General features: G+C 39.0%; 1 protein-coding gene across 3 annotated transcripts in view; it reads right to left on the bottom strand.

Moving 5' to 3' along the window:
* The window catches only part of ephb2b (eph receptor B2b), a 294,511-nt gene that overhangs the window by 181,045 nt on the left and 90,860 nt on the right, over positions 1 to 22,606 (bottom strand). For all 3 annotated transcript variants that reach the window (XM_041782872.1, XM_041782874.1, XM_041782873.1), the window contains exon 2: positions 9,160 to 9,239. In XM_041782872.1, coding sequence (XP_041638806.1) covers positions 9,160 to 9,239 — 80 coding nt within the window. The remainder of the gene's footprint in view (positions 1 to 9,159; positions 9,240 to 22,606) is intronic.

Genomic DNA, 22,606 nt, shown 5'->3' with positions numbered 1-22,606 from the left:
GAGTTTGAACTCTCGACCGTCAAGTTAAGAGATGACTGACTGCTGAGCCACAGCTGCATTTTTATTAGACTTTATTATAATGCATCAGACAGGGTTTAAAATTAGTGGCGGGCTCTGAATTAAGACAGTCACTCAGGCTGCATGAGTTATAGAGCTATAAATGGTTAGATTATTTTGTCTTCATGCTATTATTTACACTTCAACAATCAAAATCTTGCCTGCTTTAAAGACAGCAATGGTGAGCATGGCTGTGTCCCATAGTTTGAGCCCCAGCTGCAGGAGAGAAACAGCCTGTTCTGCAGCTCACATTGGGGCCGAACTGAGTGAAACATCAGTCAAGTGTGAAAGCGCTGTCAGAACACTCAAACATTTAATGCTTTCATTGTTTTGACATGACACGAATTGTGTATTTATCACGTCTTGTCATTACAGAGTTTGAATTAACCTGAGCTAGCTTCAGCATCCACAGCCACATAACATATCACAGCTCGATCACTGACACAAGTAAATAAATTATTCACACAAACGCTGGGATAGAAAGAGAGAGCGAGAGAGAGAGAGAGAGAGAGAGAGCCTGTGGAAAACTCTTGAGGCGCACTCGCCCCATTTGCAGTTGTGGGAAATCTGTCAGAGCAAGAGTGGCTTCCCTTGAGGGACAGAGGACAAATGACACCCACTCTCTGCATTCAATTACTAGCAGAGAGAGGCCATGGGAGCCAGATCCTGCAGGAGAGCGGGCTTCATGGGGAGGAGAGACTCACATACACATACACAGAGGGACTAACTCAAACTGTCTGCTACAGTCAGCTCCAATTACCACTGTCCACTACTAATGCGCAACATGTGAAAGTAGCACAACAGCTCCATCCTTTACCCTCATTCCTCTGAGTCACATGTGGATTATGTTTGCATATTTCTATGAATGATTCCTTTAATATAATATCACAGAATTTAATTGTCACAGTCAAAATTTAGCGGTCACTTTGAATCCCATTGAGCTCACTGGAATGAGAAATGTTCAACAAATTACTCATAAAAAATGAAGACTACGACGAAAAAGTACGCCATGTTGGTCTGGCACACATGCCCACAGTTACACATAAACAACCTCAGTCTTATTCCAGAGGAATGCTAATGTAATGCACCGCATATTTGATGAATTACCGGGGTTTATATTGTTTGAAAACACTTAGAAACATGTGCAGCATATTTCAGTCCCCGAGTGTCCCCGAGTGTCCCCGAGTGACACTGGATATATCTCTGTTCTGCCATTATGACACGTCCGTAATGATAACCTAACCCACTCACAGCAGCTCATTATGCTCTGATCCTCCAGTGTTTCCTCCACAGTAAATCTGTGTCTCCCTGCAGCCACAAGTCTGTCTCTAAATGGTCGTGTTGTCGGTGCTTGAGCGTAGGAGTGAGCGGGTCAGGAGGCCTGACCTGATGTTCACACGTCTCTCAGCTCCACTTGAGAAGGAAACATTGACCACTTAACCCCTGCTCTGCTGGCCGGCTATACATCAGCAACAAGTCACAAAGCAGACTCTCAATGGGTGATATTATACAGACTCATAGTACACCTACTGTGGGGAGTTTTAGTTAGTTATAAAACAGACTGGATTATATCAAAGAATCTATCCTGCAGAAGAGACCTCTAGAAATAACATTAAACATGCCTCCACACTGGTGAGAGCCAAGGCCATTTTTGTGAGGCAATAGCTCCAGACTGCTTTAAAGGATTTTCTTCAAACTGAGCACAAATGCTCAGCCTAAGCCGAAGTCAACGATGATTTAACTTGATTTTGGAGGTCATAGGTCAAAGATCAAAATCACTAGGCCTCATGGACATCCCTTGCTTGCTCAGCTTCACCAATCAAAGCTTCTTGTTTGGCACTTAAAGCTTTTTGCAAAGCATTCCGGGATTCCTGGTGGTGTTGACAGCTAATTAATTAATCCTGCCTATAATGGGGCTGAAAATCACGCAATATAATAAGCAGAACAAAGGCCATTAGAAGCTGACAGTTACTAACAATAACCATAAGGATCTATGGTCAGTGCTGAGTCAAAGACTGGTGTTACAGTTTAATAAGTAGCCATGTTAACTGGTGAGTACTTGAAAGCATCTTTGATTGTCGTTTTAAGACAGGGCTATTCAATTACAAATTCAACTGGGCCAAATTTCAAAATCAAGAAATGTAGCCGGGCCAGACATGTTCGGCACCAAGTAAGCAGCTGGTAATGTCAATTTTTTTTAACCAATACAGTTTAATTTGATAAAAATATGCACTTTTATTCAAATTCTCCCTTTTAAATTTGGCAACATGACAGAAACACATCAAAAAGTGCATAAAAACACAACAACAGAGCTGTATGTGAACATAACCTGAGGTAGTAGAAATGTTTTATTCACTTGAATAAAGATAAAATAAATAGAATGAAAAAAATAAAATGAATTTCTGTAAATAATAATTTTGGTCACATCTTACCCAGGCATATCTGAAAGTGCATAAAAACTAAATTTGCACAGTTGTAGCTGCAGTTGAAAAGGACATATTTTATACTCTGTATCTTGGGGCTACTTCTGTTAGCATCACTAGCCACGCTTTAAGACAACTCAGTCCATATCGGTAGACTGTTGCTAAGTTACGCGGAGTGTTGCATTCACAGTCTGAAATACTGTGAGAATTTATAAACACTTGCGAAATAGGTTGCCCACTGCATCTCTGGCAGGACCACAGTCTGGGCCACTTGGGAGTTGGTTCTGGGCCGCTAATAGAATGGGCCTGTTATAAGAGACAGGCATGTGAAAAACTTAAAGAAACACCGTAGTTTGTAGTTTTTCATTAAACTAATAGCTGCTTAGTACATTTTACCGATAACAATTTTACGTTTCTTAACATATGTTGTGACGACAAAAATCACAGACTTTACACCTGAAAGTCAGTAGTTAACATGGGCACCTGTTACACCTGTTACAACTGTAACACCTGCTCTCTGACAGCATCAACACAGAAGGCTGTTGGTTCAGGATCATATCATTTCTTTCACTGACAAGTTTCTGAAAAACACTTTTCTTGCTTAAGCCTATACATTTTATTTCTATCAAATTATTTCTGCAATTCCAAGACAAATAATTGTTATATCTGTTTAAGGTTTTTCTCTTTGTAATCACATTATGGTTATCAGCTGATAAAACCGCTTCAAATAGGCTAAAATGCATTATCATGACACATTTCATGAAGCATTTTAAAGTCAAATGATGATTTACAGCTCCTAAGTGCACAGCAGACTGGAGCAGATGCTAAAACAAGCACCTATTTAGAAAAACAAGAATTTCTTTGGCGATGAAAACTGTTGATGATTTTTAATAACATTTTTTTGCAAATATTCAACATACTGTACTTGAAGAAACATTTTTTGAATGTTTTCTGCAAGAAAGAAACCTAAAACCAAAATATAAACTTGGTGTGGAGAAGATCCAGATATTTTTATGTATTGTTGTGAGCTCAGTTTCTGTGTACTCTTGGGGTTAAGTCCTCACAAAGCTTCGCAGGTCTTCATGATGACTGACTTCACCAGTTTCCCTGTGTGGGCGGAGTGAGGCATGTGAGCCGTGTGTTTTATTGCCAGAACCAAAGAGGGTCACTCAGAAGAGAGTAAACTTCCTAAACTGCTCGGGGATAAATCCTGGTTTGGTAAATATAACATTGGTCATCTGTGTTTAGAACAGCACGATCAAGAACAATGAAGATGTTTCTGTTGTCTGGCGCTGCAGTAGCATCAATCTGGCTGACGTTTTATATAATTAAAGGAAGAACAGACTGTCTGCAGGAAGAGAGGAGATAAAAGTTGATTTAAGGGGGCTGAAAACTCTTCTTAAGTTCCAGTAATCGAATAAAGGGTGTCTTTTCTATAGCTTTGCTAAAAAATCACGTAATAATTTGATTTAAGGATGCTGTAAAAAATAAAGAGGAAAAACACCAACTGCCATAACATTTCAGGCTTAGCATCACACTGTTCCTTGTTTGTGTTTCCATTGTGTCGCAGTGTATCACATGTCGAGTTAGGATATATTTCATGAATCTATAGAGAGCAGTGAAAGCCAACTGCTGGTGCGGCACTCTGCTGGATGTTACTGATCCAGCAGCTAAGCCGCTGAAGCCGTGCATATATGTGTGTAAGACAATAGCTTCTGTAAAGCACCTCTCGCTGTTATACTGAGAGCTGCAGCCAGCTCTGTTTCCACACCTGTTGCCCCGGGCCATGAGGGACAAACTATCTCCATCGCTCTCACTCTTTACTTTCTAGTGGATGCAGGGAGAGTCAAAGCTCAGCCGTATCGTCTTAAAACTTTAGTGCCCACGCTGATAAGACTGACCTATACCTGGCTAAATCCAGGGATTAGGCAACATTTTTTTACACTGAACCTTGAGAAAGTGATGAAATCATGACTGCATTTAGAGGTGGGTGTACCATGAGGTAAGGTTAGAGGGTAAGCATGGTCTGGAGAGCCTAAAGTCTGAGTTTCCATGTCCCACTGCTGGCCCTCTTTTATTAAGGCTAAACCATTGTGGCTATTTATTGATTATAGTCGGAGATACAGCTTAAAATTGTTCATAAAGTGTCATCATTTTTTAGATTACTGTCTGTGAATCTTTGTGGTCCTTAGTGGTTACATTCTCAGCCCCTAACAGGCTTGATATGGCCTGGAGTCCAGGTCTCCACCAAATTCATGGCAGTGTAATTTCATTATTTTTTATCTATTCAGAATCAGAGTCTTTTGGCCCTTGGTCCTCCTAGTCTTACTATACTCTTGTAAGGCCTTGAAGTTGACTGATGGCCAGAGGTGCCAGCTGGACTCCTTTGTGGCGGCTTCTCTTTGGGACATCTTTGGGTATCATTGGCAACAATGACTTGATACGGGAACAGCAGCTTGTTCTCTATGGGCATCTGATGTTCTTTCCCAGGCCTGATCCAGCTCACAGCATCCTGGGTGCCCAGCCATGAGTCTAGGAGCTGGGAAGAAACCTGGAGAGATGGGGACACGCTTTGACAATGGCCATTAGGAGGCCAGAGCAGGACCAGGACCAAGGGTGCAGCCAAATCTACATTGATGGATGTCTTTTCAAAATAAAAAGTGGTGCTGCCTACCAGCTCCACTTTGCAAGCCCACAGTGAAGTTGTGTAATGTGGAATAACTGAGGTACAGGAAGTGTAATGCACACTTTACAACAGTGGAAGAAAAAAGGAAGCAAAAAACATCAATTAATCAACTCAGTTTACCAATGAACTGAGTGAAGAGCAGTGCAGACTGCAGCATAGTCTGTTAAAAGACTGATGCTCTCCAAAAAGCTCTACACATTCAGCACACAGTGATGTTTGTGCATCTGTTCCTCATTTTCACCGCTCTCTTTATCACAAACAATAAATAGAGCACGTCTATATTACATGCTCCCATGTTGTGCTCACTAAGACCTCATCTGAATATCTGTCACTGAATCAACTCAGGAAGGAAGGGGTGAGCAGTGGTGACTGGGCATGGTTAGAAACTACTGCACCCTTGAAGTATTTTGGTCAGAGCAGGAAATGCAGTCCTAAGTTGTTTTGCAAAAGAAATTAAAAATCAGCTTGAGTGGGCTGCAATTATTCATAAGAGTGACAAAATAAGAACAAACATTTATCTCCCTCTTTCTGTCTGACACCATCAATTTAATTCAATTCAATTTCTATTTCCTGGCTTTATTAGCCAACAAAGTTTTATAAAAAGCAATTTTGCCAAAGTACTAAAAGCCATCAATACAAGGAAAAAAATGAAAACCAGACCAGATTTGAGATCTATAAAAGTTGGATTTGTTTGTTTTCAAAGCATGTGACTGTCAGCAGAGTCTTTCTCTGACAGCAGAACAAACAGGTAGAGAGATAGAAAGATTGTCCATTCATCATTGGCAGATGGTGGGTGTCATTTTCCCAGATGGATTTAAAAAGAAACAAACAGAAAGAAGCAGATGTATCAAAATCCTCTCCAGTCAGTCAGAGATATTGCTTTCAAAATGGCTTAGCATATGTCAGGTCCAGTGACCTTGTCTTTGGACCGATGACCAACAAAATTTAATCAGATCATCCCCATGTCAGAGCGGACCTCTGTACCCAATCTGAAAATGATCAGACCAGATGTTCCTCCAAAAAGTGGAATAGGAATTTAGCTGGAACAGAGGTTTATATGACAATATCTCAGTGCAGTTAAGCTTTGACCTTTTTAGTAAAAGTCCTGTTAAGCTCCTTTTATACAGAAACTCCTGACAATTTGTACATGGTACCTGATATTTGATTAGTTAGCCATCATTTCTTGCTTATTACAGTATTTTTTCCACCTACTGGAGCATGAATGTCCCTGAGCTGTTCAATCAACATGATTTTTTTTTTAAACTACAAGAAAAAACTATGAAAGAATTTTGACTTTAACAGGCCACAGGTCACACTCAGATGATTACCATTAAAGTTACGGCAACAGATCCAAGCTGCAGAAAGTGACATGGTCATTGTGCAACACATCGAATCGGTAAATTAATTTGTTCCCAACACTTCCTAACTGTTGATTATTATTGATTTAATTGATTTGTTGTTGCTGCCCTAGTTAACATGCACACTAAAATAAAATTCAGGCTGTCACACAGCTGTTATGCTCCCACCTCACATCCAGTAGGAACAGCAGATAGGATGAGGTTGTTTGAAAAACATCTACTGCAAACAGAATCTTTTTCTTTTCAGAAAATTGAAAAAAATTCAAAAATCCCAATGCATATGGATGCAGAAACTACTGAAAAGTAGTGAGGCACAGATTCACCAGTTTAACATTGATATCAGCTGCTATCTGCCCTTTAAACAGACATCTGCCATCAGCAGTGATATTGGCATGAACAGAAATCAGTTATTTATTTAATACATGCATTAGCATACCTAAACACTGATCTAGAGAAAAAAATCTAAAACTGGGCAGAGGTTGTGACCTGCTGGACAAATTGAGAACATAGTGGTAGGTCAGGCAGGCCTCGGAGTCAAACGCTACCATATAATTGAGATCAGCTGATCTCACCTAAGCCTTCATCAGCTGATGCCCAGCTGATTTGCTCTAGGCGTGCTACTGGCTAATCACACTCATGCCTCATGCTTCAGTATTTAAGCTGCTCTAGCCTGGCTACAATTTGCTCCTTCCTCCACAAGCCACTTTTTGCAACCCTCCTCCACCCCAGCTCCTCCTTTATTCTGCTTCAGACTTAGTCAATGCCATTCTGTTGTCTTGGATGCCTGCTCTGCTCTGGGGGTTTTCTGCTGCCTGCCTCAGGCGCTCCTTGTAGGCACAGGAAGACAGGAATGTGTGGTGTTCCTGCTTTCCATGTAGGCTTGTGGAAGAGCAGGGGGGATCCTAGAAAGGCCACACTGTCAAATATAAATAAGTGTAAATCAATAACTGCTAACAAAGAAAAACATTTATGACAGCATATCATTTGTGTTTTGTTTTTTTTTATAATGTGTGTAAAATGTGAGCATTGTAGGAATGTTACCAAAGAAGTGTGGCATTGGTACTTGCCATGAGCTAAATTGTAACTTTGAACATCAGTATCAGCATCAGCCCTTATTTTTACAATCAGTGCATCTCTGCTGAAAATGCTGAATACATCACAAACCAAGAATACAGACAAATGTCCTCAGAGAGACCTTTAAGTTAAATCAAATGTGGATGAATTTGATTTAGAGGAGAAAACTGCCCTAAAATCATGTCCATGTTTCTGTAACAAAGACAATTCTTGTACAGTTTATATAGTTTGATGATTAGATAATGGTTTTATTTCATTTTTTGCCAGCGTGAGCTTTTCACAGAACAAAAAACTGTTTGCAACAATGACCTTAGAATCCAACTTTTCCAAAGTTTCCAATAAGTATTAAATCTGATCTGAAAAATAGGTTGAGTGGATGCTGAATCGAACATTTTGTGAAGATGAAAGGAAGATGTGATGTAAACTGTCTTTGGAGTCAGCATGTGTGCGTAAGCTCTGTCGGTGCAGATTGGATCCAGAGCTGGCGAGAGAAAAAGGAAAGGGGGCGTCTTTTCGCTTTGCTATTGATTGTAGGACTGAGCAGGGAGGAGACGACGTGCCCTCAGGTTGGGAGAGATGAGGTTGTCCTAAATTATTGCTGAACATCTTTGAAGTCGTATCATGGAGCGGTTGAAGGCCAGCTCTCTGTGCTGCCATTTTTTTTTTTTTGCCTCTCTTTAGCACAAAGAGACGCAGCATGATGGAGGATAATTCAAACCATCTTTAATACAAACCACAGGAGCATAAATAATTGAATGAAATCGGCAGTGGTTGCTGAAATGCACCAGCAAATAAGTCTACAACATTTTTTCTCTATTTTGGACTTGTTCTAAGGAGCCTAAATCTTGTGGTGAGCAAAAAAAAGTGGAGTAGACTGAGACTCTGGTTTTGGCTGGCTTTAAGTGGGACTGGCTCACATGTGGCTGGGAGGAACCGATGGCCTGGCAAACCCAGTGGAAAGACTGTGCATCAAACACCACCAGGGCCCATATAACACAGCCTCCAGCCTGGCACGTGAACACACATAGTTAGCTTTAAGTGTATGATTGCTCTTCATTAGTTTGTTGTGAACCGGAAAGTTCAGCCCAAGACAAATGAAGAAAAATACTCAGCAGAAAATTAAAGAAAGGGAGGAAATTGAAGATTGTTTGTGGAGATAGAGTTGCCCGTTCTTAAAATTCTGCATTAAACAAAAAAGTTGTCTCCTTTAAACATTTACAAATGATCTGGATGCATTATTGACCAAAAAAAATCTCTTCATTGTCTTTAAATTGTTTCCATCCAGTCAGATTTTGTGGGATTTCGACCACTCAGGGGGCCAGGCAGGCTCATGAGTTGATCCTTGACCTTAAACTGAGAAACCAAAACACAGCGAGTAATAAAGCTTTACAGGCGACTGAGCAAATTTACACATTAGCTGCACGTTTTACTCCAACAAAAGCCCACACACCTCATCTTTGTCCCAATAATAATGTCTAAAACTGACTTCCAATTACATTATCACTTTAATAATCATTCAGTTAAAGTCCTATTATCAGGAGGAGACTATAGTGCCACTTACGCTGTTGTCACTGGACCCTGACACGGGGTAGACCGTCCAGCCGAGCTCTGCTGTGGCTGTAGTTGAGTCCATGAGCGTCTCTGTGGAGAGAAGTGAGGAGAGACGGAGGTCAGATAATCGTCTGACAAGAAGAAAATGTCGCTGTGGTTCAGAGGAAACCGCTGCAGTCACAGGAATATTTTTAGAAGGAGTACCGTTCGCTCTGGGAAAAGTTAGAAAAAAGTGAACGCTGAAAAATTCACTTTCATATTCAAACTAAATATTTGAAATTCTACCTAACAGCGTAAAACAAATATGTGAAAACATTTTTCATCTTTCACTTTTCAAAAACATTCAGAGATGCAGTTCATAAACAGATGCGTCATGTACATCAACATATTTTAATAAAGATTCCCTGACTGATCTGGAACTGATCATTATCAAACAGTTTTATTCGAAAAATGTGATCATTAAATTGAAACTGATGCTTGTGTCTTTGATTCCCTGTGGTTAATACTCTGATGTCTGTGGCTTATAGCAGCACCGAGGGCAGGCTGTAGTCTTATCATATAATTGAATGGCCAGAAAATTGGTAAGTACATCAGTGCTGTGATTCTTCAAACAATCTTTTAATTTATCTCCTGCTGCTGCAGGTCATTTATCCACATCCACTCTAAGCAGCTGTGGTAAAATTCCCCAAACTGTTTTCTAAATCCTGTTAGTTAAAAATCCAGTGTTGATATCTGTGTCTAACCCGCAAGATAAAGGTGTTTGCAAACATCGCAAAGTGATAAAATGATGATATGATGTATTTAACATCCGAGTGGTAAAATGTCTATCAAGTGAAGGCAAATAAAAGTCATCATGGTGTTCTTTAAAAAGAAGAAAATGTATGTTTTTGTTAGAAACTTGAATAAAAAACTGTTTAATCTTTTCTAAGCCATAAAAAACAATTGCAATCTATGTGCAAAGTTATATCCCTGATCAAAAGTGCTGTCAGAAAGCACAATAATGAACAATAATGCAACGAAAAACATACAGAAAGATGACACTGATAACATCAAAAAACAGCTGAGAGTAGTGTTGTTGATTCGATTAAAATAAATACGTCAAAAATTCTCTGCACTCTTATTTTTCATTATTTTATCCAACCCAAACATCAACACCACCTGAGGCTGATTATAATAGGCGTCAGCCCTCAGTCTATCCTCTTCGCCCTGCCTCTAGTGAGATACACAGCACACATACAGAAAGGTGCTGAGGTTCATTCAAACAACATCTACATGATATAAATCTATGTCTCTGTTTCAAAAGCTAGCAGGAAAAAAATATCTGAACTCAACTCAGAGGATACAGTATAATTAGAAAGAACTACTATACTACAACTATACTATAATACTATAATTAATTGGACCAAATTTTTAGCAACTGACAGTGCTACCAATAATCATGATCTCTATATTAATCAAACATATTTTGATAATGATTCTAGCAGCTTTATTCTCTGGTATCTCCAAACTGTCCATACACTGATTTTCATACTACTTGCTGTTGTCATTCAGAGCCACATTCATTCATTCACTTCTGAACTGTAAGTCTAATAACCCTCCAGATGTGACTAAATATGTAAACACTAAAAACTAGAGCAATGCAAACAGATTAAAGTAGTCCATGGATTGCCATTTACACTTGGTAAGAAAACAAATGGATTGAAATGCATGAGATGGAAATAAACAGTTAGATACAGAGTACTGCACTAAGTCAACTTGTCATGCAATAATTTTGACATTTCATATAACTGTTATGACCAATTAAAGCAAAGCCTTCAATTAAATTGATTAATTTCTTTCATTGCTCGATAATTCTTTATTAGTTTTTCTTTTAAACTTTGATGTTATCTTTGCATCTTTATTTTGTTAGGGAAGCCAAATAGAGACAGGAAATATGGGGGTAGAGAGAGTAGGGGGGAGACATGCCCCAATTAGCGCCAGGATCGATCCTGCATCCATTGCGTCAAAGACTCTGGCCTCGATATACTGGGCGCCTGTTCTACCAACGGAGCTAAGCCAGGCGCCCAGTTTGCTTATTTTCAACACTGTTACAGGAATTATACTCAGTTATAACCAATTGTATTCAATGGGGTTTGCAAACCAAAAAACAGTGCCAGAGCCTGGGGACTTCAGTGTCTGACATTAAAGCAGATGATATCATGCACATTTATTAAGCCTGGCTTGTTGTAGAACAACACAAAAACACAACAGCCTTGAAGCACATGATATTTTATATAATAATAGTAAAGTCCTTCTAAATGTTCCTTTGTTTTTAGCAGCCCCCACCCTGGAAACCACTGAAATATACCAAAGGCAAAAAAGTGTGAATATAAAAGAACTCACTTTTAAAAGGCTCATAAAAAGCAACATTTTTCTAAGGAAGCAGTTTTGCCTCTTTAACCTTTAAATACTCAGTGTTTCCTGGATGTGAAGTCAACTGAAAGGCCTCCATTCTTCATTCATAAGCCGATATCTGTTTATAGCTATTTGCCTAAGGTCTACTGACCCACATTGATACAATCTGCAGAGAGATTCCTGCTAAGATTGCTACTAGGTCAGCAGAACTGTGCCATCATCTGTATGACTTGTGGGGAAAACAACAAGCTGGAAAAGTAAATCTCCTGGTTGCAGAGGAGAGGCCACCCTATATGCCCTGGATTAACTGGTGCTGAGAAACACCTCTGGTAATTGGGGTCAAAGAAAAATGTGCCTCCTGTCTGTCATGAGCTCCTCTGCGGCACACATTCCTCTGACCTGACTGTCTGTCATACGCTTACTGAAGCGTCCACGCTGTCAGCCTCTGTCTCTCGTCTTTTTACCCTCTGTACTCGTGTCCTTCTTTCCATCTCATCTCTCCTGCTCCGTGCTCTGACAGAGGACACGTTTAATTCATTTCTCCTTCTGATGAGGCCTCTGTCAGTGTCATATTTGTCTTGCGTTGAGCTGCAGCAGATGGAGGGAGCATTCGTCAGGTTCGCAGCGTCAGCTGTGGCTCTAAAATGCCACAGTGGGATTTAGAAACCCCCTCGACAAACACAGCCACTGAGCTTAGCATAAGTCACATTGTTCACAGCGGCTGGGGGACAATTGAATGCTGCTGCAGCTCTTCATTAATGCTGAGAGATGAACTTAGAGAAATCGTGTTGCCTATTGGAATGCAGATTTTAGTGTACTGATGCTACCCTGTTTTCAGAAATCATTCAGTGGGTCTTCAAAAAAACTACGAGTGGAGCATGTAAGTGCAAGACATCCAAGATGGTGGCTTTAAAGTTACATTTCACCCTTTCATAAAGATAGCAGCGCTCTAAAAACATTTAAACTTTCCTGAAAATTTTCCTTTAAAAAGTAAAACTTTATAAACACAATCAAAGTCAGGTTTCTTAAAGTTTCAACAAAATCTGAATGTGAATATATCCTTCTGTCATGAGGAAACCTTGATCAAACACAGCTTAATCAGCTCCCTGTGTTAGGCAGATATGAAATGTCTCTGGAGTAGAAAAGTTACCTGCCTGACTGCACTGAGCAGTCAGTGGAGTTTGATGGAGTAGGGATAATGGTATAGAGGTGTTTTTCAGGGTTTGGGCTAGGCCAATCTTAACGCTCCAACATACCGAGACATTTTGGACATTGCTATGCTTCCAACTTTTTGGCAACAGTTTGAGGAAGGGCCTTTTACTATTCCAACATGGCTGTGCCCCAGTGCACAAAGTAAGGATTATAAAGACATGGTTTGATGAGTTCAGTGTGGAAGAACTTGCCCGACCCTCAAAGACCTCAACCCCATCCAGCACCTTTGGAATAAAATGGAATAAAGATTGCGAGCCAGGCCTTCTCGTCCAACATCAGTGTCTCACCTCATAAAAACTCCACAGAATGAATGGGCACAAATTCTCACAGAAACACTCCAAAATCTTGAGGAAAGGCTTCCAAGAGGAGTGGAGGGTGAAATAGCTGCAATAGAGGGGGCGGCTCCTAATAAAGTACATGTATTAGAATAAAATGGCATTCCAGCCCCTATTGGTTTAATGGGCAGGTGGCTGAAAACTTTTGTCCATACAATGTAGTTGTACCAGAGTGCTGGTAAAGTGTTTGCAAATATAAAATATATGCACAGCTGTTTGATTTGTGATGTGCAACATGAATTCAGGACAAGACCAATGTTATCCCAGCATAGAACTTTAGAAAAAAAAAAGAGTGAATAAAGGGAAATAAAGAAAATAATAAAATGCCTTTCTTAAACTGTTTATTAGTGTGGACCAAGAATTATTTCAGAATTTGTGGAATCTTCATCTGAACTTCTCAAAGCAAATTCAAACCAAATAAAATAAAAGTTTTCAGAAAGTTATGGAACAACATTTTTTAATTTGGATCAAAGATGTAAAAGCTGCTGCTTCAATCCAGCTTCACAAAAAAAGAATGAAATATTACAACTACATTTCATCGCTTAGTGGGCAGTTTTTTAGCTGTGTTTTATAGTTGGGACGATCTAAATCCAGTGAGAATCTAGTGTTAATATTCATCCTTTTGTATGCTACAATATAACTAGAAAAGCACTCAGAGAGCTCAGACCTCCACCATTAGCCCTATCTCCTAATAGCACAGAATCATTTAAAAAATTCCTGGATCCAGATCCCAAAATCTAATCAGTTTTTCTTTATGCCTTTTTTGACACTTCTGAAAATTTAATCAAAATCCGTCCATAACTTTTTGAGTTATGTTGCTGACAAACTAACTAACAAACGAACAAACCCTGCCGATCACATAACCTCCTTGACGGAGGTAAAAAGAAGTTTCTCCTCCAAGCAACAGTCAAAAGAACAATGATATTTGGCTAACATCTCACTGACTTAAAATAAATCAAATTAAAATAAAATGTCATAAAATTTAACATGAAAATTGAAATTTAAGAAAAAGATTTGAGAGTCTGAGTTTTTAAACGTTGTAACCAAATGCATTTGCCAGATCCATCTTCCAAGGCTTCACGCTGATATAATTGTTTCTGGATAGAAAAGGACCTGACCAAACAGTGCCATCTATGTAGAACTAAGTCATTCCTACATGCATGGTTTAGTTAAAGCAATGGCAAGGCTGTAGAAGTGGCTGCTGGTGAAGAGATTAGCATGGATGCAGCTATAGCAGCAGTTTTATAAGAACTGGACATTCTGTCATTAAAAGAAGAATCAGGTGCTGAACCAGAGCTTAACCCTTAGGGGTCCACATTCACGCTCATGTGATTTCATCATCTCCTATTTTTATCACATGACAGCATGAAAACAAAGCCACATTTGCATTGAATCACTTTTTGCTGAAAGTATGATTTTAACAGTTTTTTTCCCCGTATTTTTGGATGTAAATAGGCCAAGTAAAACAGCAAATATGATCACTTGAATTTGGTACAAATTGGTACAAAAATTAATTTTACACATAGGGAACAGTGGAACACACTGTACAGGACTGGCACTGGTAATTTTTCATAATTTCAGCATTTTGTAATTTCTTTTAAAAATGACAACATATTGTTTTAAATAACTGTTTTTTTTTAATCCAAGTTGAAATGCAGAAAAAAATTATACCAACCATGAGCATGGTTTACATTTTCTGAGTGGTTTATATTGTCAAAAGGAAAGTATTAATAAAATGGCACAGCCAGTGGACCTCTAAGGGTTAATTTAGAGAATAGCTCCCTGATAGTGAAGACTGCTGCAGTGGCATGACATCGGCTGACTGAGATCTTGATCTGTAGTTTTTTTTTCCCAAGGCAGTCAACACCTACTACGTCATATGCTCTGTTGCTCTGATTGGCCTGAAATTAATGTGACAGACAGAACATTCATCCTATCGCTGCCCTTGTACTGCTGTGAAAGATATTGCCCTTTCCAAACCCCATCTGTGGGGTATTGCCTAGATAGATATGAAACGTACATCACGCCACCAGCCTATCTGGTGCATCAGGGTATGAAGTTTTAGTAATATTGACCAAGATTCCCTTTCCATGGTTAGAAAGTGTAACCTTCATCAATAATGAATTAGACATAAATTAACAAATAAGGAAAAGTTTTTCAATGCTGTAAAAATTACAAGATTCTCTATGACAGAGTTAGAGGGAAATCCTGGATTTGACTTTCCAGTGGCTTTATCTAAAAATAAATAAAAATTTGATGATTGAAAGAAATCAAAGGTAGAGGATCTGAAGTTTCATCTCACAGGATTCTATTTAACTCTGGCTGTGAGACAACTCTGTTTCAGCCTGCAGGATATTTAAGAGACTTCCAGTTGTTTCATAACCCTGGATTCCCTTTGATTTCTATTCCTCCCAAAGCCACATCTTTAATTAACAAGACTCCACACACAGGGCTTTATTTCACAGCGTTCTGCTGACTTTCTGCTTCTCACCAATAATACCAGATTTCTCATCCTATTCAGTTATCACAGAGCCCAAATCGTATAATTAGGCAGATGAGGCTGCAATTGAGCAGCTATTGATAACCTTGTGTGTGAGTCAGAGCTGAGCGGCCTACATGGGTGTTAGGCAGTGAAATGGTAATTATCCCACATAATGATAACGATAATTAGTGGAGGAGTAAAGTGAGAATAATGAACCCCCTCTGTGGAGGTTCAAGGAGTGTTAGAGGGGGGAAAGGGAGCGAGTTTCCCCAGGAATGTTAACACGGTCTGTGTGACACTGAGCCGTCTCACCCATCCATCTCTTTCTCTTTTTTCTGTCTGTAGCAAAAAAATCCGTCTCTGCTTTCAGTGCCTTTACACCAATCTCTCTCAGCTCCTTTTTTTTACCATCTCTCCTTTCACTTTTTCTCATGTTTGACTCCTTCTCACCTCCTTTCCACCCTTTTCTTTCATGCCCCGTCTCTCTCCTGCTATCATGCTGGACAAGCACTCCCTCACTCTAAAAGACTGATCACTTTTGTTCCCCCTGCTGTCTACACTTCAGTCCAGCAGACGCTCTGATTCATTACTTCCCGGTGAGCAGAGCGGCACATAGCTCACCGCTGTCAGACACCGCCTGCTTCTCAGTGTGAACCTCCAGTAGAGGAAGACCCAAACAGGGCAGCTCAGCACGACACGCCGGCGATTAATCAGAAGGAGGAGAGCGTGCCGAGGATATCGACTGAAACCAAACAAAGGAAATTACTTGTTTCTGTTTTTTGGCATGCTTACGATTCAAGCATTTAAATTTGTCACTCCTGGGGCTGACAGCGATGACATTTGAGAGAGTTATTTGAGTGTGCACACACAGAATTTGTGTTAAGCTTCGATTGAGAAGCAAATTTTAGGTAAAGTCTACATACAAGCTGATGATAAAGGCTTTACTTTAAATTCTAAATCCGTTCAGAGATGCAAAAAGCTTCGAAAAGCCCTGCTTTTGGGGACACAGACGCACATTTTTCAGTCCAACTTTACCCAGACTTCCAGCCACCTCACCCAAAAAAATTCCACTTGAAATCTGCCTGAGCTGATGGTTGGGCACGGTCGGAAATAGTCATGACAACCACCAATAAGCAGGCCAGACAGGGGCAATGGAATCGTGGTGCGTTACCAGTGAGTTTGTGGTGCAACCATCATACACTTCAGCCTGAAAAACACTTGTGAGAGAGCCCAGAAATGATGGCAAACAAAACAAACTTGAAAGTTTTACTTTTAAGTTTAAGGTGTCGAACAATGATGGCAAACACAGCACATCACACCCTAACAGATTCATTCACCAACAACCAGAGTCTCCACTCTCAAAACTTCAGAACTTGCAGTCAAATGCGACTTTAGACAAAAAAAGCTAATGTGGCTAGCTGTTAGCTTCCTGCTACGTCAATGGTGGTAGTAATTTGGGTCCTCTCCTCAACAGTTAGATTGTGATATGCTTGATGATACAAGATGCAAACACTTGGTTTCACCACATAAAAGAAGAAACTGTCCCTTCATTTATGTTGTCCATCTAACTTTATCTTCATATTTACTATCATTGCCATGGCTGTGTTTGTTGTGCTTCCTCCTTCAGTCAGCTGGCCTCCTGATTGGCTTTTGACCTGTTACATATTATCATCCACAGAGCGTGTGGCTGGACGTCCATATTGTTACCCCCCACAACAGGATTTCTGATTATAAACACTGAACATGTAAAAAAAAAAAAAAAACAGTTTTATAATTAGAGTAGCTCTAGATGTGTTCTTAGCAAATCAGGGAGGGCAAAATCACTCTGTACTAGGGGTGTGATGAGACACTTGGCTTATGTGACGAGACCAGACCAGATGAAATGAGATTTGGGCTCAAAGAGTGAGAAATTACAATATATTACACTTTTTTTTTTTTTTTTAACTTTTGCAATATGATATGGTGAGTCTGGGAAAAAATGTGTTTTTTTCAAGTTAAAGTAATAAAATGCAAAGACTGCAGGACAGTTTGAAAAGTTGAAACAACTAATTCTCTTTAACTGAATATCACTCTGAAAATATAGTTTGTTCAAGTATGAGTGTCAGGAGCAATTGCATGGGCAATCTCCCATTCAATTGGACCACCACAGGAGCTTCTGCATCCTTGAGGCCTGCTAATCTTATGACACTTTTTTCTAAACCAACGTTTCAGTCTCACAAAATCACAAAAACTTGTCTCGACCCTGCTCTTAACACATGCAACAACACTGGAAACTCTGTCAAGGTAATCCTAAAATATGTCTGATAGTCAGGCTTAGGGCTGGGCAATTAAGAGGTCATAATCACGATTACATAAATTAACGTTTTTCCTCCATTACATTTAATGAACAGTTATTCCATCTCCGACTCGGTTTGTGCTGTAAATATTTGTATCAACAAACATAGAGTGCTTAACAAATTTATTAGACCACCACCCAAAGTAAGGTTTATGCCACAGCTGCCCTAAATTAACAGCATTGGTAATTACCAAAATCATTTTTTATGTTTCTGCAATGGTTAATACACCAATATGTAGAAGCTCTTTAACCCAAATGATATTGTTGATGCTAAAATATAATTATTATTATTATCCATGAATTTTCAAATTTATTGATTTACAAAAAAACTGAAAAACTAGTACAGCACATTATTATTTCTTGATTAATATGTCAAACTATAGTTATTTACTTGCATTCCTGAAGAGAAAAATTAGTGTTAGTCGTTGAATGTTATGCTTGATTCATTTCTGACTTCTCAGAGAGGCCCAGTGAGCCGGCTCAAATTTTGGTATTAAAAGGTGAATTCAGTTTGAAATTCCTCATTCCTGTTCAAAATGGTGCAAACTTTTTTAGTTTAAGTTTTTAGTTTTAAACAAGTTTTTGAAAGATTTCTAAAACATTTATGTTTTCTCGTTTTTATGACTGGTGGTCTAATAAATTTGTTAAGCACTGTATGTACAAAGAAATTACTGAAATTTTGTACGTTTTAAAGTTTAATGCATCAATCTTGTGTACTTCCAGAACAAAATTATATGGCTAAATCTATAAAATGCCGTTCTCTTTAAACAGTTTTGTGCCCTTTTAGTTACTAAACCAAAGTGGTGCTGATTCCAGTCTGACTGGCCATTTTCAAATGAATTTTCCTGGTCTGAACTGCTGATAAAGATTTCAGTTGAAACTAATTTTCTTTCCTTAAAAACTGACATTGACATCAGTTACAAATAAGCATCAACAAGGGTAATATACCAGAAACTACCAAAGACTGTTGTTTTTTTTAAAGAAAACAAACCTTTTTCTGAAAAAAGTCACAAAAATGATCATTCCTTCAAATGATTATGTCATTGTCACAATAATAAAGATATTATTTTACTTTTTTTTTTATCTGTGTATAATATTAAATAACTGTAAGCACCGAGGGTTGATTTTTTTTATCATAGCTTTTATCTTTTTTATTGGTGTTTACAAAAAAAAAAAAAAAAAAATTAAACTAAGATAAACTTGTTTTGCTTCCTCCCCAGGATCGTGATGTCTCTGAACAAAATGTTGTAAAACAAGTTGCAGATGGCATGATCTGACCAACAATCATCAGTCTAAATGTTACTATAAAGTGAGTTCTGACACTCAAGTTAACATTAAAATAATAATCTTAGGTGTTTCCGTGTTTGTAGTTTACATCCCACATATCAGGTAGTTCTATCTGGACTAAGTTCTCTAGAGTGCTCTCTAGTGGGGCCCTCCAGTACCACACCTTATGTAAAGGCAACTATATTTAAAATACAGCTGGATGCATACTGTACATGAATAAGAGGTGAAACAGTAAGTATATCTCATTAAAAGAATAAAACACTGAAAATGCTGGTGAAAATAACTCATTTTCATACTTTTACTACAGATGTGGGGACATGCCTGGTTGATTTATTCCTCCATTTCTTTGTTTACTTTGTGTACTGTATGAGCTGCTCTCAGAGGATACAACCTTGTTACTGCAAGTGAAGATTTAATTCTTTTTTTAGAATCAGTCATTTGTAAACCATGTCCTAGCTCCCAAAATATGTGGAATTTTTCCGTTTATACCACAAGACAAATACAAACAGAACTGTTTCTATCTTCCATTATTCTTTATAAATGATCATGCAGCTTGTTCTTTGTCATAGTAATAAGTTTAGTTCTCGCTCCGTGGATCCCTTTTTGTCTCTCTCTGCATAGTGGATATCCAGTGCTTTGAAATGTGGCGACAGATTGCAGCCTCTCCATGTCCCACTTGTAGCGGTAAGAGTCTCTGTGTTATTTGTGTGGCGATGGAGAGTGATGCATAAAGTGTTTAAACTGTGGAGCTCCTGGGAAAATGGTCCGCAGGTCAACGGCAGCAGCAATACTTCACCATCAAACGCTAAAAAAGGATGTATTTAAACTTAAAAGATTCATGGGAAAACCTAAATATATGTTGTATTATTAATAGAATAGAATATTAACAATAAACCGGTGAATAATTCAAGCTCGTACATGTTTTTTTCTTTTTTTAAACCTGACACCCTCCACTTTGAAGGGTGCTATGAATATGCAATGAGACCTGTGAGTCGAAGAAAAGCCGACGAGGCTGAGAGTACTTCCTCCGACACTTCCTGAGACTAAGGAGGGAGTTTAGCGCTGATCTGAGAGAGAGCTCTCCACCGAGGGGCCGTCTGAAGTGACAGGCGGGGGAGATGAGGAGGGAGGGAGGGGGCTGTGCTACTACAACAACACTCTTCTTTTCTAAGAGGGGTCAATGCTGCATCTCGGCTTTCTAAAGAAAGCAACAGCATTTTCAATGAGGGATAGAGAGAAGAGGCTGTTTACAGAAGAGACATCTCAGCTCCAACAAGCTCCAAGAGTGAGAAATAAACATTTAACACACATGGATACAAAGACCTCAGACAGGAAGCTATTTACAAGTTATTGTGTAGCTGAAGTAATAAATAAAAGCAGTGAGAGACTCTCCCTATTTTAAGAGACTGAGGAAAAACCTGCTTACAGAAGTTTAAGCAATGTAAAGACAGGGGAGGACACAGACTTTAGACTGGGATGGACCAAATGGAGCTCTAACTTCAGCAGAAATGTCAGATTTATTTACAGTACATTTACTAACTATTCTATCAACCTTAAACTATTATTCAACTACTAACACTAAAGTACCTGAAATATGTTTTATTCTTGTGCATTCTTCCTTAGACAGAGACAATGTAGTGGTATTTCATTTTTAGTGTAAGGATTCAGAAAGGAGATGGGTGCAAAGTCACACTTTAAAACAGCCAACTTAGAAATTGGAAAGCTGCTAAGAACCAACTGTAGGCATAGACTGTGTAGAGACATAAACATAGGCTCAGTGGTGTCACTCATTCACTGCCAAAGCTGAGTTTTTCGCTATTTTTGAGGCTTCAGCCTCTGATAGGCAAAGTATCATGAGGACGACAGCCTCTGTAGGCGGCGTGCGTGGACATCATCACCAGGCTTTCAGCAGTCCACGTCTTGACAGGGAAATCTGTTCAGTAAGATTATTCACAGCAGGTTTTTGTTAACTATTCTCATTTTTTATGTCCATTCTGCAATTTTTATTATTAAAAAAAAGATTATGTTTTCTCATTATCACCAACCATCGCAGCAGGAACGTGGCAGCTTATCAATATTTTACACCCCGGGTGAGGAGCTTCAGTTTTCACCTTCTATTATTTGACTAAAAGAGTACAACTAGGATGATGGGGTTTTCTTTGGTTATAATTTACTTTAGCATGAACTAAGAAAAGGCATATCTTGGCAGTAAATGTCTCTGTTTTCAGCAGCCAGCTGAAATAAATAAAACGCAGAGCTGCACTACACTGATTTTCACACATGTTGTCATTAATGCAGATCTAAGTGTAAACCTGGGAATGGCAAAGTAAGCTGTTAATTGACAAGGTTTTCTACTAGATATGACTATTTATTTTCATCCAGATTTTTGTGCTTTCAGCGTGAAACCCTACCCCTCATATTATACATATATTTTTACTTTTTCAGCCCAAATGTCCAAAGGCTTTAATATTAACATTCAGTATCTGTCATTTCCTCTGCACCAGGCAGTTTTCTTAGTCATTTTTCTTGCCAGCCTGTTTCTCAACACTGGCAATTTGGTTTACAATGATGACTGACCATTCATGTTTTGTCCAAAGGGCAATGATTCAGGGTCTGACAGTCTGATGGGAAATCAGTCTGAGCTACTCGACAGACTTCTGCAGAGTGAGTGATGGATGGAAATGTTCTCTTCCGCCGTGACTAATCTCTCAAATACACTTTCAAACTTGCACACCTTTACCCCAGGCGATGACCACAACACATGCAGCTTACCAAACATTTCTTTATCCATCATGAATGCCTGCATGCTGCTACAAGAATATTGAATCATCTTTTTAAATGCCTGATGAGATTTTTCCCATTCCTTCTCTTTTTTTCTCAGCAGGAAGAATCTGATTCAACAATTTGCTTTGCAACTTCTTGCATCATTTCAGAAGAAAAATCCTGCATATAAATTCCTTTGACATTGCAGTTCAAGCCAGAATCAAAGGCAATTTTCCAACAAAGTAGCCTATATTTAGGACCTGTGGTTTAATGAGTGCTTTTTCAAGATGAAACTGACCTCCAAAGCAGCGTGAAGCAGCTCAGAGGCATGACTTCTTTTTATCTATTTCAGCAGCTGAACAGCAGCGACGACCCTCTTTGGAACAAACCCTTCAACATTCAATTTAGCATTAGCATAAACACATACGGGGTTCTTGTGCGTTGCAATTATGCCAATTAAAGCTGGCGGCACATGAGATGATTTTAAGCAGCATTTTAGGATTGAAGGCCCGGAAAGCAAGAAGATCTTAGGAAGTGGCAGCTTCGATGTGGAGCTGCAGCACGTTTATTTTGTTCTCCAACTTCTTGAAACAATGCATGCTTACATCACCTCACAACCACAGAAAAATTTTAAATATTAATCTAACTT

This window comes from Cheilinus undulatus, linkage group 3, assembly GCF_018320785.1.
Source record: "Cheilinus undulatus linkage group 3, ASM1832078v1, whole genome shotgun sequence".
Taxonomy (NCBI): Eukaryota; Metazoa; Chordata; class Actinopteri; order Labriformes; family Labridae; genus Cheilinus; species Cheilinus undulatus.
Note: the sequence above shows the minus strand (reverse complement) of the source record. Positions and strands in the feature narration are given on the sequence as shown.